Genomic DNA, 17,336 nt, shown 5'->3' on the forward strand with positions numbered 1-17,336 from the left:
GGCAACAGGCCAACAGGCAACAGCATTAGTTGATTAGTGTTTGCAATTCAAAGTATTTAACAAATGAACAAGATGAGTAATGAGTTGTACTTACTGACTAGCTTGGCCTTCATCCATGTCTGGGTAGGGGCTTTTGTAAGTTTCCTCCAGTTCATTGACCTCCTTCTCAACATCATGTTGGGCCCTTGCATCTCCCAACTCCCAATCCTTGAGGCAGGTCAGCATCTCCACCGTCTCAGGCAACAACCGTCGGCGCCGCTCCTCAATCACCCTGCCAGTTAGACTAAAACAAGATTCCGAAGAAACAGTGGAAACTGGAACAGACATAACATCTTTAGCAAGTATGGACAAAATAGGATAGGATAGCTTGTGCTCATGCCACCAACTAAGTATGTTGAAGTCATCGTCATAGCAAGAAATAGTATCACTGTCCAAGTAGGATGACAGCTCTGAAGCAGGAGATATAGGAGGTGTAGATGAAAAAACAGGAGAACCACATGTACCAGGACCACCAAAGATCTTACCCCATGCTGTTCTTTTCTTACCAGTAGCAGCTGAAGGTTGAGCGGGCCTTTGCGATCGAACTGCACCAAACTTGTTTTCATACTTGTTAAACAACTTATGTAATTGAGTTCTTACCTCAGTGAAATAAGAAGAGTAATCAACACCAACTGTTTGAGAAAGAAGTTGGAGAACATTATGAAAACCTCTCACCTTGGCTCTAGGATCCAAAATGAATGCAAAGGAATACAACAGAGGTATGTTCTGCCAATACTTGAGAAACTTAAGCTTCATAGGAACAACAATATTTCTGAGCAATGGATCAGAATCTTGACCATGCAAATGGCCAGCAATATCAATAATATGATGCAACATCAAAGGACTTGTAGGATAGTAAACACCAGATAAAGCAACAGTGGAATCATAAAATATTTCAAGGAACAACAAAATTTTCTCAGCAATTACCTAATGGTTTTCAGTCAGAAGTGGCTGGCCATTGTGCACATAATGAGCAGAAATAAAGACAGAAAAGACATTCTTATATGGTAGTAGATGTTTGAGCATGAGATATGTAGAATTCCATCTCACATCCATATCTAAACCAAACTTACGAGGGCGTACCCCCTTGAGAATGCAGAAGTTATGGAAAGCTGCAATGCGTTGATTAGAAGAGTTCAAAAAAGAGATTGCAGTCCTAAAAGCCTCAAGATAAGCCTTGATCCTCTTCAAACCAGACTTGACTATGAGATTGATAATATGACATGCACAACGTTGATGCAAAAGACCAACAAGTGCTTTATCAGAATCAGAATCAGAATCAAGAGGTTCAGGATCTGGACCTAGATAACCAACAAATTTGGGAATAAGTGTGGACATGGCAGAAGTATTAGCACAAGTGTGATAGAGAAAATTTTATCCTGTAAACCAAACTCAGAAACAACTTGTTCAATACGCTCAGTAATGTTAACACCAGAATGGGAGCAATCAATCAACCTAAGAGCAATGACTCTCTTCTCTAATTCCCAATCAGCAGAAACAAAATGTGCACCAACACTAAGGTAGTCCTCCTTGGCATTCCTTGACCAAATATCAGAAGTAAGACAAACAGAAGAAACATGAGACTTCAAAGTATCAACAAGAGAAAGACGACGCTCGGTAAAGAACTTGGCAAGATCTCTAGAAGTGGTCTGTCTAGAAACTTTAGCAAAACGAGGGTTATGAGCATGCTGGATGTACTCCACAAATGCCTCTGTCTCACCAAAGCCTAGGGGAAGATCAAGTCTAGCAATCAACCGGCACAATTCTTTGCGAGCAAGATCGGGCTTGTATTCCCAATTAATAATTGAGCCATCAGAATGGAATTGTAGTTGCGACTGAACAAGAGAAGAATGGTTTTGTTTAGCCAAGCACATCTTCTGGTGCCGGAGCAAATGGCCAGTACCAGCACAAGACCGGCCAGTAAGAATGTGAGAACAATGACGGCACTTGGCAGCGTACCTTACCTTCTTCCCGTTGGCGCCTTCCTGGAACAACTCCTCAAAGTCATTCCAGGCAGCAGACCGCCGCTTCCCCTTGCGGACATTGGTGCCCGTTGATGTAGTTGGGGTAGAAGATGGGGTAGAAGGTGGAATGGTACCTCTGGCACCGGCAGCATCCACATTGACGGGAGCAGCAGAGCTACCGACGAGTGGCACGGCTCCGGCAGCCACGTCGTCCTCATCGTCGCCTGGTAGAACAGAACAAGAAGAGGAACAGGAAGACAGGAACAAGAAGAGGATCAGGAAGACAGGAACAAGAAGATGATCAGGAGAATAAGAACAAGAAGAGGATCAGCAAGATGTTACCTGGCAGGCCACAGGCCCTTAGGTCGTCGTTGATGGTGTAGTTCTTGTCCATCACGACAACCTCCTGGGGCAAGCGGCAGCCGGGGCCGGGGCGTCCCTCAGGTCTCACTGTCTCAGGCCTCAACCGCTCCGTCGCTCAACGGCGCGCGGCACCCGACGGGGCGACGGATACCTGCGACGCCGGAGCCCGGAGAAGGAGAAGAAGACAGTTACCTGCAAGAAGAGGATCAGGACAACAAGAACACGATCAGGAGGATCTACATCAGGAGAACAAGAAATGGATCAGGGGGATCTACTCATGTACATACCTGCGACGCCTCAGCGGCTCAGCCCGGGCTGGAGAGGACGACAGGAACAAGATCAGGAGAACAAGAAGAGGATCAGGAGGATCTAGATCTAAGGATCAGGAGGATCTAGATGTAGATCCAGATCTAGGGAGGCGGGACGAGAGGAGTAAAGGAGCGGGGAACGGAGGAGTCGAGGCGAGGAGGCGGTGTGCCGGTGCCGGTGGCAAGCCGGCAAGGCAGAAGGCACCAGGGAGGCAGTCAGGGAGGCAGGCAGGCGCCAGGCGGTCAGGAGGTGAGCCGGGAGCCGGGAGGCGGGAGCGGAGGACAGGAGGAGTCGAGGCGAGGAGGCGGCGCGCCGGTCGCCGTCGGCCGTCGCCGACTCGCCGGGACAGGAGGAGCTGAGGAGGCGAGGAGCCTGGAGGCTGGAGCGCGAGCGCAGCGCGCAGCGGAGGAGACGAGGAGGCGGCGGGCGGAGGGGAGAAATGGGGGTAGGGTTTGCGAAGGGGGGGGGCGTCGCCGGCCGCGAGGGCTTATATATGCTCCCCCTTCCGACCGTTGCTGGGCCGGCCTGCTGGGCCGCTGCTCGTTTGACGGGCCGGCAACGGGCCGGAAATCATTTTCGTGCCGGGCCGTGTCGCCCGTCGGGCCGAGGAGATGGCCCACGCCCGGCACGATGCTGCGGGCCGGGCCAGCCCGAGTCCGAAGAATTACGGGCCGGGCCGGGTTAGGTACGGGCTAAAAAAACGTGCTCCGTGCCGGGCTCTCGGGCTGCGGGCTGCATGGCCAGATATACCTCCAAAGCTCGATTAGAGACATTGAGCATTTCCGTCCTAGAGTTACGGACCACGAGACGTGAAGTTTTCTAGGCGTAAAATTCAAAATATTCTTTCAAATACTTTGTTAGTATGTTACATTCTTTCATTTAACTAGTTTTTGCACAACAGCGACTGTCAAGTCGGCTTCGTCATGCGGCTGCTCGTTGTGGTTGCAGGACAACCATGATGCTAGACGTGCACGTTCCATCCCTACACGGAGGAGACGTTGGTTCGTCTAGGCAAGGCCCGTCAGGGTCCAGAGCAACTGCGTCCGAGGATGAGGATGACGACGATGATGACGACAACGACAACGGGGACTAGAGGAGCTTGACCCGTCTTAGCTCCAGGACGCTCCCTTGACTCAGCCTACACAGGTTGTAGGCACTAGACTACGTCGCCCACGTTCTCCTTACACTCTAGGCATCAACGCTCTTGGTCACAAGGGTAAGGGTAAGACTAGGAGGCGGTGAGGGTACTATTGTTGACTTTGTGGTAGATGCTAGTGTACTATTATGGACTTTATGGTAGATGCTACTGTATTATTATGGACTTTCATTATAGTTTTTATGGACTTTCATTATTGAGTGTTTGGAACTTTCATGGACTTTGTGGACTTTTATTATGGACTATTGTGTATATGTTGTGGACTTTTATTATGGACTACTGTGTATATGGACTTTCATGTTTGACTATTGTGTGTATGAACTATTGGGGACTTTGATTATGAATTTTATGGATGTTCATTATGAACGGACGTTAATTGTTAACTATTCTGGACTTTCTCGTTGTGAACTATTGTGTATATGGACTTTCGTTGTGAACTATTGTGGATTTTTATTATGAATGTGGCATATGCTTGTATGTTTGTATCTAGGTTAAGTATTCATCTCATAATTGTGTATGGGTTGCATCAAAAAAAATAGGGGAAATTCTGCCAAAATTTCACTAAAAAGTACCTTTTTCATTTTTTGCGAAAATTTCACTAAAGAGTACAACTTTAAAGTGCATTACGTCGCAAAATAAACATACATCGTCTACCACTTGCATGCCCATACTTAACGTGCATTACATGACAACATAATAAAAAGTCCCACAGTAGACAATATTATTGATAAATAAACCATAGAACTAGAAACTAATGAAGACTACTTGAGTGCAACGAGCCCACTTTCCTTTTCTCAAGGCATCGGGATTCTCCTTAATCGCTGCTTTCGCTCAGCGCGCACGCTCAAACTTTCTCTCCCTGTCTTCCCTTTCCGCAACAACACACCTCCTTTCCTCCTCTTCCTTGTACTCCTTTTCTGCAGCCTACTCTCTGAGACTCTTCTCCATCATCTCCTTCCTCTATGCATCCTAGCGCAACATATCCTCCGTCTCCTCCTTGTCTTCAGGATTGATCTCAGTGTTGATCCACTGCTCAAAATCACAGAGCGGTGGAGGGGTCTGCAACAAATGCAATTGTTAGAAAAAAATATGGAAAATAATTATAACACAACAACAATTCCTTACCAACTTGTTAATGCGGCGCTGACGAAGTGTAGGCTCAAACTTAAAGTTGGAACACATCCAATACCTCTGCCTATACATGTCATGTTCATCGAACTTGGCTACCTTGTAAGGATCGACGCAAAAGCACATAGGCACTGGAACACCACTAGGCCGAGGCAATGGGTCGAAGGCATTTCCGGTCAGCTTGTTGCCATAACTACAATTTAATTTATTATGTTGTAAGAACCAAAAACAATTAACAATAAACCTACAATTAGGGTTTTCCATTTGATCCACAACAATGAACACATAACATAACTACGTGCGTTGAGGTTACCTTAGTTTCCTAGCTTTTCCACACCTCGGCATCCTACGGTTGCATGAAACCCTAAGTTCAAAAATCCAACTAATATATAGCAAATCGATGTGGAAAAAAGCTATTAGGGAGAAAGGATACCTTGCTCTTTAAGATCCACGGACCAAATCAAAGTTTTTTAGATCAAATATGCCGATTCGTAGTATAGGACGAAGTGGGGAGAGAAAAAATCCGAGAGGGAGAAGAAATAGGAGGAAGAAGGGTCGGGCAGGAAGAAGGGACGCGGCCCTTATGTTCGAAGCTTGGCGCCAGCCAACCTGGCGCAAGCCTCCACCACGTCAGATGCCCCGTCAGTCGCGACGGCTGGACCTTAGCGCCATGGAGGCTGGCGCCAAGATGTGTTAGCTTGGCACCAGCCACCCTGATGTCAAACTATGGGTTCATTTTTTGAATTAGTTCCGCCAAGAACGTATTTGTGAAATTTTTTTGCGAAAAGGGCTAAAATAAAAAAGTCTGCTCGGAAGCCTCATTGTATACTCTCTCCGTTTATATGTATAAGGTATCTTTGACCAACAAATTTTTATTTTTATGATGTAAACTTGGAATGGTTGAATTTTTAATGTGTACTTTTCAATATTTAAATCTATAACCATAATTAATATATTATAAGATAAATTAATGATCAAAATGTAATTTAGGAGATCGTGCTATGTCACGTCACGTCCTATAGAAATAAACGGAGGGAGTATTTTATTTTATAAAAAAAAGTTAGAAGGCTCTATCTTGAAACAGAATCATCCAGAAATTTATCTTTTGAATAAAGATCCGGAAATTTATCAAGAACAGCCTTTCTTTTTGTTGAAATTCAGGCACAAAGATTCTGCGTTGCAACTTGCAAGGCGGAATCCAGCCGTATAGGGCGAACGCGGAAAAGCGGATGCCCATGGCGTTACCGGAGATAAAAGCAGCCTATCGCTTTCCGCGCCGCCGCCACCGCGCCCGCGACCGACCGTCCCTAACCTCTCGCCCCCGAGGCCCGAACCTGCCCCCCTACTAAACCCCCTGCTTGAACCCTATCCACCGACCCCTCCTCCGCCAGGGAGCATGCACGCCAGGCTCCTCAGCGCGCCGTCCCCTGTCTCCACCGCCTCCTCCTCCTCCTCCCTCCCCTCCGCGGGCGCCCGCCCGCGCCGCGCGTCCTGGAAGCCCCGGGGCTCCGCCTCCGCGCCGCCGCTCTCGCTGCGGGCCCGAGCCTCCATGCAGGCCGCCGCGCCCCTGCCGCAAGGGTGAGTGGAGTCTCTCCGTATCGCACCAATTCGCGCCGATTGGCGATGCCTAGCGGGGTGTGTGATGCTGATGCTTGTGTTGTGTTCCAGGCAGGGCGGCCCGCCGGTGCACGGCGTCTCCAACACGGTCGTCGGGGTGCTGGGCGGCGGCCAGCTGGGGAAGATGCTCTGCCAGGCCGCGAGCCAGATGGGGATTAAGATTGTCATCCTGGACCCCCTTCAGGACTGCCCGGCCAGCTCTGTTTGCCACGAGCACGTCGTGGGGAGCTTCAACGACGGTGACACGGTCCGGGAGTTTGCGAAGAGGTAGGTGAATTTGCAATCCTATCGCGCTTGTTTGGAGGTCGTATCTATGCAATGTTGGTGGTCTGGTGTGATTTCATCCTTTTTAATTCTGATAGGTGTGGGGTCCTAACAGTGGAGATTGAACATGTTGATGCTGTCACCCTTGAGAAGCTGGAAAAACAGGGTGTCGACTGCGAGCCTAAAGCCTCCACGATAATGATTATTCAGGCAAACTTTTCCTGCTTGTGCCAACCATCTGTTCATTTTTACTGCTTTGAAATTTAAACGCAAATTCATGAAGTGCTGCATCTAGCTCACCGGGGATGAAAGATCTAATTGCAGCTGCACATTCAACTGATTTTTGCTATGCTTCTCTTGCAAATTATCTATGGTTCAATCTCTTGATCCTGCAGAATCAGTTGTATACTTTGTTTAGTTGTAAGTTCAGTTCTTGTTTAGTAGATTATTTCTCCTGGAATATCCTTTTCAACAACTTCATTTATCTGAACATGCAGTTTGATTTACTGATAGTTCTTGTGCATTGACACTCAATTGCAGGACAAATACAGGCAGAAAAATCATTTCTCAAAATTTGGGATCCCTTTGCCTGACTTCATGGAAGTAATGCACAAACTCCTAACCAGTTGATATTATTGGAGTTTCGACTGTCACTAGATAATTTCATAGTTTTGATTTGCAGGTAGATACTTTACACAGTATAGAGGAAGCAGGGGAAAGGTTTGGCTATCCTCTAATGGTAAAAAGCAAGAGGTTAGCATATGATGGTCGAGGCAATGCTGTTGCCCAAAACAAAGAGGAGCTATCTTCTGTTGTTGCTTGTAAGTAGACAAGTATTTTATTTAGATTTCTTCTTTGGATTCTTAAAACTGCACTGCTTATTCGGATTAAACTGTTTACTAGTTTTGAAAATTAGCTTAATAGGATGCTATTGCTGGCTATTTTGTTAGCCATCATTCCGAGGTCCATACTTTTATATTTAATGTTTCTTGGCATCCTTACTTTTTGCAGCGTTGGGTGGGTTTGAGCGTGGCTTGTATGTTGAACGGTGGGCTCCTTTCATAAAGGTTAGTTGAATTCAGTTTTATTTGGTTAAGTAGAAAATTGAAACTCTTTAGGTTGTCAATATTTTGATCATATCCTGCAGCTATTTTGATTATTTTATCCTGCTTGATCTCAATGATGCAACTCATCTGTATGTTCTGTAAAATTGAACCTCTTATTATTTGGCCCTGTTTTTGTATTGAAAAAAAAAATCCTCATAGCTATTTTTCAAGCCATGCTAACTCCCTGGTACCACCACTGTGGTTCCCGCATATGTGCATTATTCTTGGTCCTTGTCCTCACAGTACCATACTGATGACATGAATATAGGATGTGTTCTGCAAGTTAGCTGGATGATATATTTTTTCTTTTTTAAAAAATAAAATGTGTTAAAGGATGTCATCTTAGTATAAGAATGACTGGTGTAATCACAACCTTGTTGTTTTTTCAGCACCATAAGGTACTTATGCTAATTATCGTTTATTGGATTTGTTGTCCTTTCGTTTAGGAGCTCTCTGTAATTGTGGCAAGGAGCAGAGACGGTTCTACAGTCTGCTATCCTGTTGTTGAAACCATACACAAGTAAGACGTTCTTTTTTATAATGATAATTCTCCATGTTTCCTTGCTTCCTTTTCTTTGCAGTTTGCTGTCCTTTGGAAATTTTCAAAATACAACATGTTTGAAATTACAGGGATAACATCTGTCATGTTGTCGAAGCTCCTGCTGATGTATCTGAAAAAATAAAGAAGTCAGCTACTGGTGTGGCTGAAAAAGCTATCAAATCATTAGAAGGAGCTGGTGTTTTTGCTGTAGAGTTATTTTTAACAGAAAATGATCAGGTTTGTCGGATCACCTACCTTTTATTTTATAATTTAATCCTCCTGGAGTAATATTGACATTATTCTCCTCATGTTGACATTCACTAGATTTTATTGAACGAGGTTGCCCCTAGGCCTCACAACAGTGGGCATCAAACAATTGAGTCATGTTACACCTCACAATACGAGCAGCACTTACGTGCCATTCTTGGAATTCCCCTTGGCGATCCATCGATGAAAACACCTGCTGCATTAATGTACAACATTCTGGGAGAGGATGAGGTAGATATGATTCCATATTCTTTTGTGTTCACTTATCATCACATTTTGGACTATATTTAACATTAATTAGGTTACCATTGGGCTGCCTTGGCAGGTCTCCATGTTCTTATTGTAATTATTGTAGTAATTAAGTAATCTAGTAATCTTTTAATATGTTTGATGACTTTGGTTGTACTGTAGGGTGAAGCAGGATTCTTATTGGCTCATCAGCTAATTGGTAGGGCATTAAATATTCCAGGTGCATCAGTTCATTGGTATGCAAAACCAGGTTAGTTCAATCCACACACTGTCTGTTGATACTTTACACAGTTAACAAGTCTACATGCTTCTTTCCCATGTCCGAAAGTGATGTTTAGAAATTTATTCTTTCAGAGATGCGAAAGCAAAGAAAGATGGGTCATATTACAATTGTGGGGCCTTCTAAGATGAGTGTAAAATCACGCCTGGACAAGTTGCTGCAAAGCGACACATATGACCCCAAGAAAGGTATTGTATTCACTATTAACAAATATCATGTCCTGCCCATTAGGGCCCATGTGATGTAGGAAGAATCAGCACCAAACCTCCCAACTGCTGGCCCACTGTTCACACGAGATACTGTTTACCTAAGTTGTACCACATCACTGTTTGTGCCAGGCGCCGGGTGGGTTTGTTACGTTAGAGATTATATTTTATCAGATTGATTTGTTATTCCCTTAATTCTAGAGATAGGTTTCTTATGGGTAAATCCCTTTGCTGACGTTTCAGTTTCCCCTAACCCCTCATTTGGCACTGTCAGTGACATGCGTACCACTGAGAAAGCGGTGTTTACCTAAGTTGTACCACATCACTGTTTGTGCCCATTCGTGCATGGATGGGCTCTGATCCACACCACTTTCATTAGGCAATATCAATGTTCCCAGGAGTTGCTCCTCTAGTCCTCTATCCCTTCAATTGTGGTGCAGCCTTTGTTAGTCAGCATGGTCGCATTGCTTGGGTAGGCGATCTTAGTATGCCCATGATCCAAAGAACTCATTTGAATTAGGGGGTGTTTGGATAGCAAGGGCTAAAGTTTAGCCCTGTCACATCGAATGTTCGGATGCTAATTAGGATGACTAAATATAAGCTAATTATAAAACTAATAGCAGAACCCCTAGGCTAAATCGCGAGACATTGGAACATGAAGGACTTGGACCTGTCCCAGGTGACCTTCTCGCGGATGAAGTGGATGTCAATCTCAATATGCTTCGTGTGTCGATGATGAACCGGATTGGCTGTCATGTAGACAGCACTCACATTATCACAGTAGACAACGGTGGCCGAAGCAAGGGGAACGTGGAGCTCCTGAAGAAACTGTTGAAGCCAACAACACTCTGCAACAGCGTGAGCCACAACCTGGTATTTAGCCTCAACATTGGACCGGGACACTGTGCTCTAGTGCTTGGAGGACCAAGACACCAGGTTGACCCCAAGATAGATGCAGAAGCCGAAGGTGGAGCGTCGAGAGTCCGGGCAACCAGCCCAGTCCGCATCGGAGTAGGCGGTCAGGGACTGGACAGGGCCGGTGCTGATGTGGAGCTCGGAGGAAAGAGTGCCCGTCACGTAGCGTAGCATGCATTTGATCAGTGAGAGGTGAGGCTCGCGGGGATCATGCATGAAGAGACACACCTGCTGGACTGCATACGCCAGGTCAGGTCGAGTCAGGGTGAGGTACTGGAGGGCCCCTGCAAGACTGCTATACTCAGAGCTATCCTTGAGCTTGACACCATTGGTTGCCAAGAGCTTGGCCTGAGTGTCAACAGGAGTCGCCGTAGAGTGACACTCAGCCATGCCGGCGCGTTGGAGAAGGTCCAGGGTGTACTTTCGTTGGGACAGGAACAGTCCGTCGGGGGAGTGCGTGACGGAGATGCCGAGGAAGTGGTGAAGATCGCCGAGGTCCGTCATGGCGAACTTAAAGTGAAGATGAGCCATGATGTGCTGGAGGAATGCGAGAGCAGTGAGGACAATGTTGTCGATGTAGAGCAGCAGGTAGGCGAGGCTCGCTCCCTCATTGTAAACAAAGATGGAGGTGTCAACAAGGAGGGAGGTGTCCAAGGTGGAGGTGATGAATCCGAGTTGTCTGATGAAGGAGGCAAACCGTTGGTACCAAGCTCGGGGAGCATGCTTTAGGCCATACAATGATTTCTGTAACAAACAGACATGGTCAAGGACGGCAGGGTCGACGAAGCTGGGAGGCTGCTGGCAGTAGACGGTCTCCTCGAGATGGCCGTGAAGAAATGCGTTCTTCACGTCCAGCTGGTGAATCACCTAGACACGGGAAGTGGCGATGCTGAGGACGGTCTGTATCGTCGCCGGTTTGACAACTGGGCTGAACGTCTCGTCGTAGTCGATGCCGTGTCGCTAGGAGAAGCCGCGGACCACCCAGCGCGCCTTGTGACGAGCAAGAGACCCATCGGAGTGGAACTTGTGTTTGAAGATCCACTTGCCCGTCACAATATTGGCGCTAGGGGGCCGCGGGACGAGGCGCCAGGTGTTGTTGTCAAGTAGCGCCTGTAACTCATCAGCCATGGCTACACGCTAGTTAGGATCGGCCAAACCGCTGCGGTAGTTCGTCGGAATGGGTGAGGGCGATGTCGAAGAAGTTGTGGCTGTGAGGTTCCTGTACTGCACCCGATGGATGGCCCCGGTAGCTGAGCGAGTGACAGGGTGGTGCGGCACAGGAGCTAGTGCAGGGGCTTGCATAGGCGTAGGCGCAGGAGCTGGTGGGGCCGGCGCAGGAACAGGCGCAGGAGCTGACTGAGGAGGCTGACGACTGTAGATGAGGTGAAAGTCGCGCCGTAGGGGAGGAAGCACCCGCTGGTGCACCCCAGTGGAGGGAGCTGGCCCGCCGCGGCAGGTGGTGACGCCGGCCGGTGTTGAGCTGCTCAGCTCGGCAACAGACCCGCCTGGTCTGAGCTGGGGTGGGGCAGTCCGGGGCGGGGGGCGCACAACCGGGCCGCGGACTAAAATGGCAGGGTCGTTGTCGGTGATCTCCTGCAAAATAGTGGGTGAGGGCCGCGGCTGCTTAACGTCCGGGGACGGAGCGATCGAGGCAGCAGTAGGAAGACTGAAGGGGCTCGACAAGAGAAAATCTAGCTGAGACGGGGGAGTGGGGTGGGAGGAGAAGGGAAAAGATGACTCATCAAAGAACATGCCGGGAGATGATGATGTGGCGAGTGGTCAGGTCGAGGCAGCGATACCCCTTGTGAGAGGCCAGATGGCCAAGGAAAACACAGGCGGTGGAGCGAGGAACAAGCTTGTGACGTGCCGTGGCAGAAAGGTTGGGATAGCATAAACACCCAAAGATGTGCTGGTGGGATTAGTCGGTGGAGGGGGGCTGTGCATGGAGGAGGCGAAAGGGAATGTCATTCTGAATCTGCTTGCTCGGTGCCTATTGAGCAAATATGTGGCGGTGGCTAGGGCTTCGGCCCAATAGGTGGCGGCCATGTAGGAGTGAATCAGCAAGGTGCGAGTTACATTATTTAGGGTGCGGAGGACACGTTCAGCTTTCCCATTCCGTGGAGACGTGTATTGGCACAAGAGGCGCAGGTGAATACCCTGAGAAGTCAAGAAAGATGTGAGTCTTGTTGACAAACTCGGTCCTGTTGTCGGCTTGGATGCTCCTAATGAGTAGGCTGAACTGCGTGTGGGCATAGACAAAGAAGGTGGTAATATGCATGGCGACTTCGGACTTGTGAGCTAGGGGAAAAGTCCAACAGAAGTGCGATTAATCGTCCAGAATGACGAGGTAGTAGCAATAACCAGATATGCTAGCTACAGGAGAAGTCCAAACATCGCAATGCACTAGCTCAAAAGGTGTAGAACTGCGGGAGCTAGAATGGGAAAAAGGTAACTGCACATGTTTGCCTAACTGACACGAATGGCACAAAGTATGAGTCCTTTATTACAAATAATGGAGGAATTTTGTCTAAGTGTGTCGATGGTAGCGGGACCAGGATGACCAAGACGAAGATGCCACAGGTTGGAGGAGATGGCGAGGTCGGCATGGGGTGCTGTGGTGCTGGCGGCTGAAGGTATGGTGTAAAGGTCGCCGGCACTATTGCAGCGAATAATCACACGTCTGTCCCTAGTAAACTGACGAACAGAAATCAGGTTACGGATTAAGGATGGAACAATAAGAACATTGTTAAGGTGAAAGTGGGAGGTGGGGGTGGTAAGGGTGGAGTTGCCACGACACATGATGGGTAGGGTTTGACCATTGCCGACTGATGGAGGAATGAGAGGAGGGGGGGAGGCGGGAAAGGAGAATACCATCCGAGGATGCCATGTGGTCGGAAGCATAGGAGTCAACCACCCAGCCACTGTTCTGCAGCACCGTCTGGTTGAGGGCAGCAAGCAGCCTGGCTTGGTCCCATGTTGGAGCCAGAGGGGATGCCTGGAGGGGAGCGAATGCCGTGTGAGCCTGAGGAGGTGGTCCGAGGAGGCCATGGGCAGAGGCATGCCAGCCCCTACCGCCACTCGTCGGGTACTAACCGCTAGCCTGCTGGTGGCCCGGATTGCCATAGGGGCTAGCCCCTAGGCTGAAGCAGAACCATGGGCCGGTGGGGCGCGAGGGGCCACCGCTGGCGGGCGTTTGGTAACCGCTGCCGCCCTTCTTCTGCTGCCACCACTTCTTGCTGCCGTTGCTGCCACCCTTCTTCTGCTGGAAGCCGCCACCGCCGATCTGGACAGGACCAGAGGCCGGGCGGCACCCGCTCGTGCAGCCGGAGGACGAAGACGATGAACCGGTCCTGGCAAGAAGGACGGTGGTGTTGGAGACCTTCTCCTCGTTGGCGAGGCGAAGCTCCTTCATGGCGAGCATGACGCGGGCTTAGGTGAAGGTTGGGAAGCCGGTGGTGGAGTTGGCGATGTCGTCGGCGGTGTTGGAGTGGCGCAGGTTGAGGCCGCGGAGGAGGTTCGGGACCAGCTAGGAGTCCTGGACGGGGTGACCAATGTCATGGAGAGCGTCGACGAGGTTCTTCATGCGCTGGCAGTACTCCGAGATGGAGGAGTCCCCCTAGGTCATGGAGTGGAAGTCGTGGCTGAGGAAGATCACCCGGGATTGCTTGTTAGCGCGGAAGAGACCGTCAATGGAGAGCCAGAGAGCCCGGGTGGTCTGCTCGTCATCCTCCATGGTGAGATCGAGAGAGTCGTCGACGGAGCCGAAAATCCAAGAGCGGATGCAGCAGTCCGCTTGATCCCAATCAGGGTCGTCAGGGCGTGGTGTGACGGTGCTGTCAATGTGCGACTTGAGGCCGAACTTGCCGCACATGGACTTGAAGAAGGAAGCCCACTTGGAGTAGCTGAAGGCCTTCATCGTCAGCGTCATGGGGACATGGGACTTGACGGAGATGGTGGCGTAGGGGTGGACGACGGCCGACGGCGTCGGGTAGAGGAAGGGGCCGCCGCCGTTGCCTGGCGTCGTGCCATCGCCCACGCCAGGGAAGGAGCTAGAGCCAAGCACAGGCTCAGGGCCAGCGCCTGTGGCGGGCGTGGTGGCGGCGCTAGAGGCCGGCAGGGTGCCAGCGCCGGTTGCCGGTGGGTAGGAGGCCGCCCTACATGGAGGACTCAGCAGAGGAATCCTGGGCCATGGAAGCAGCACAGGGGAGGGAGAGGGGTGCCGGCGCACAGGAGGTGGCCGCTGCACAGGGGAGAGGTGCCGCCTAGGGTTAGGCGCGCCTAGGAGGTGGAGAGGAGCGGAAGGAAAGTCCCAAGACAGATTGATCCCGGTCTCGTGATACCATATAGAGAGATAGAATATGGAGAAATACCACACACCCTAACGAGGGGGGTGGCCTTTAATATGGCTTGGTATACAAGAAATACAATCAACTACAGCTATACACGGCTATACATTGCCTAATACTTTGTTTTGAAACAATCCTTCACATTTTCATTCCAGTTGATTGAAGGAGTGCTGAAACAATGTAACCTTATTTTTGCAGCTAGCCCTCGTGTTTCTATAATAATGGGGTCTGATTCTGATCTTGATGTAATGAAAGATGCTGAGAAGATATTAAAAAAATTTAACATACCCGTTGAGGTTTGATTTCTGAAACTACTCTCTTTCCAAGATAACATGCTTGCATACATAGTCAAGTTTGGTGAAAATGTAATATGATGGATATCTGAATATTGCAGACTACGATTGTTTCAGCACATCGTACACCAGAGCGGATGTATGATTTTGCCAAGTCTGCGAAGGATAGGGGTGTGGAGGTCATAATTGCTGGCGCAGGCGGAGCAGCTCACTTACCAGGCAAGTATCAGTTGACAAAAACACACCCATGAATTCACTATGATATTTTATTTTAACTTTCGAGATCAAATCCTGTGTGTGCTGGTATACTTCTTTTTCTTATTGTGGCAATTTAGCTATAAGCAATATTTTAATTGTTCAGTATTCTGCTGCATTTTCTTACAACTAAGTAAGGTGGAAGGGTGGTATAGAGTCGGAGCACTCATTATTTTATATTCCACCAATTATCAGTTATGTTGTGTGTTGGAGAGTCTGAAACAGGGTAGTATTTCTAGATGAAATGGGTTCAACATTAAACTGTTGACCTCCATAGCATAAAACACGGTTTGTCATTATAAATCAGATAACGTCAACTGTGTTGTTGCAGGGATGGTAGCTTCATTGACTTCTCTTCCAGTAATCGGAGTACCCATCAAGACTCAGTCACTTCTTGGACTTGATTCCCTCCTATCTATTGTGCAAGTTAGTGTGTTAACAGTTCTTTCATTTAAGATTCAAATTGAAGTAAATGCCATAGAGATTTGATAATTGTAGCTGTTTTTCAGCGCGCACTCTTATACGTTCAGATTCTTTTTGTTTGCATTTCTTATTGTCTGATTTTTTTCCCTTTAAGAGCAGATCATTGGGGGTTTTAGTTTCTCATTTCTCATTTCACAACACCGCCCCAAATTTTGTGTTTCGATGCTATCATAGAATGTTGGCTGTTGCATTCTTAAACATGCCTGTCTAGTTGGACCTCACGATGATAGGCATTAAAGTTTTCAAGCCTGATACTTTCTTTTGTAGACTTCATTGAATAGCACCATTTACTTTTATTGCAGTGTTTAGCGAGTGATGTTTGACATTACGCAGTTAGGTGCTCACCAGGGCCTCACTAGCGCAAATGACATTCATCGCTACTTGAATGATAACCACCTAAGGGTGTTCGCATGTTTTGCTAATAACAGCATACCAGAGCTCCCAGATCAATGAATCACAACTTTTAGTTAATTTACTATTAATTATTTAGTTCTATAGAATGATTGGTTTTGTCACCATCTTTGTACATGGTTGTCCTTTATTTTTCACCACTAATTTATTATGGACGAAGTTGATTGTTGATATTCTTTCCACTTCCACAGATGCCAAAAGGTATTCCTGTTGCGACTGTTGCTATTGGGAATGCTGAAAATGCAGGTCTGCTGGCAGTTAGGATGCTGGCGTCAAGGGATCCTGAGCTTTACGACAGGTATGGTTCTTTGCTAGTATTGTTTTTTGCATGCAAAATTTGTAGTTCTGAATGGTGCCAGTGCAAGTAATATCTGCCCTGATTGGAATTTGCATCGCGAGCCTGTGTTGGGTCGGCCTTGCATACATTAATTCTTCAAATCTTACCTGTTGTGTGGGAGTAGCACTCATTTCTCTAGTAAGTTTTGATGCTGATACACTATACCATTCTAACATCATATTTCTTTCAGGGCAATTAAATACCAGGACGATCTGAGGGACATGGTCTTGGAGAAAGCAGAAAGGCTTGAGAACATAGGTTGGGAGGAATATCTGAAGTGAAAGGCTTGAGGACCAGCAGTTCTGTTTCCGGTGGCATTCTTTCACATCCAATTTTGATGGGGGTGCAATCTAGTCCAAGTTGGGGGAGATAATAAAAATCCTGAAGTCTGCCCTGCATTTCTCTTGCTAACTGTGCTATCTTCAGAAGCTGTGACTTGGCTTTAGAGGAAAAACGATTAGGGTGATTGGGTGAAGCTCAAATCCTTCCAGTATGGAAGATAAGAGTATAAAGGTTTCGTTCGTATAACATGCCCGGGGATTTTCGCATCGTGTTCGTGCGGGGAGGGACCCAGGGAGCCGTCGGTGCTGCGCCTTGCTGCTGCGCGGCGTCGTCGGCCTCGTGCGGCGCCGGGGAAACCCATCGTCATCGTGTGCTCGCTTGATGATCTTTTTCTTTTTTAAAAAAAGGGAAACCAGTTGTGCACGCGCCTAGCAAAATATATCAAGCTAATCATAGATCTGATGTCAATCTCTCCGTCCGTATCCGTATCAGTGAAAGCAGGTAGCTCGTGAATTGGTCTTCGTA

At 48.0% G+C, this 17,336-nt stretch overlaps 2 protein-coding genes across 2 annotated transcripts; one reads left to right on the forward strand and one right to left on the reverse strand.

Annotated features, from left to right (window-relative positions):
* Positions 1-20: 20 nt before the first annotated feature.
* Positions 21-2,397, reverse strand: LOC140222785 (zinc finger BED domain-containing protein RICESLEEPER 1-like). The gene is made up of 5 exons (XM_072293919.1): positions 2,346-2,397; positions 1,999-2,227; positions 1,443-1,578; positions 1,113-1,151; positions 21-966 (listed from the first exon to the last, which is right to left on the reverse strand). Exons 1-5 carry the CDS (start codon positions 2,395-2,397, stop codon positions 91-93), a joined length of 1,332 nt encoding a protein of 443 aa, XP_072150020.1. The 3' UTR covers positions 21-90.
* A 3,812-nt stretch (positions 2,398-6,209) lies between these two features.
* LOC117857790 (phosphoribosylaminoimidazole carboxylase, chloroplastic) lies at positions 6,210-17,077 on the forward strand. The gene is made up of 16 exons (XM_034740648.2): positions 6,210-6,537; positions 6,628-6,843; positions 6,939-7,050; positions 7,381-7,443; positions 7,523-7,661; positions 7,852-7,907; positions 8,393-8,466; positions 8,577-8,724; positions 8,812-8,985; positions 9,166-9,253; positions 9,358-9,471; positions 14,949-15,046; positions 15,145-15,262; positions 15,630-15,724; positions 16,384-16,490; positions 16,720-17,077. The coding sequence occupies exons 1-16, from the start codon at positions 6,356-6,358 to the stop codon at positions 16,808-16,810; spliced, it is 1,875 nt and encodes a 624-aa protein (XP_034596539.1). The 5' UTR covers positions 6,210-6,355; the 3' UTR covers positions 16,811-17,077.
* Positions 17,078-17,336: the final 259 nt, after the last annotated feature.

Source organism: Setaria viridis, chromosome 5 (assembly GCF_005286985.2).
Source record: "Setaria viridis chromosome 5, Setaria_viridis_v4.0, whole genome shotgun sequence".
NCBI lineage: Eukaryota > Viridiplantae > Streptophyta > Magnoliopsida > Poales > Poaceae > Setaria > Setaria viridis.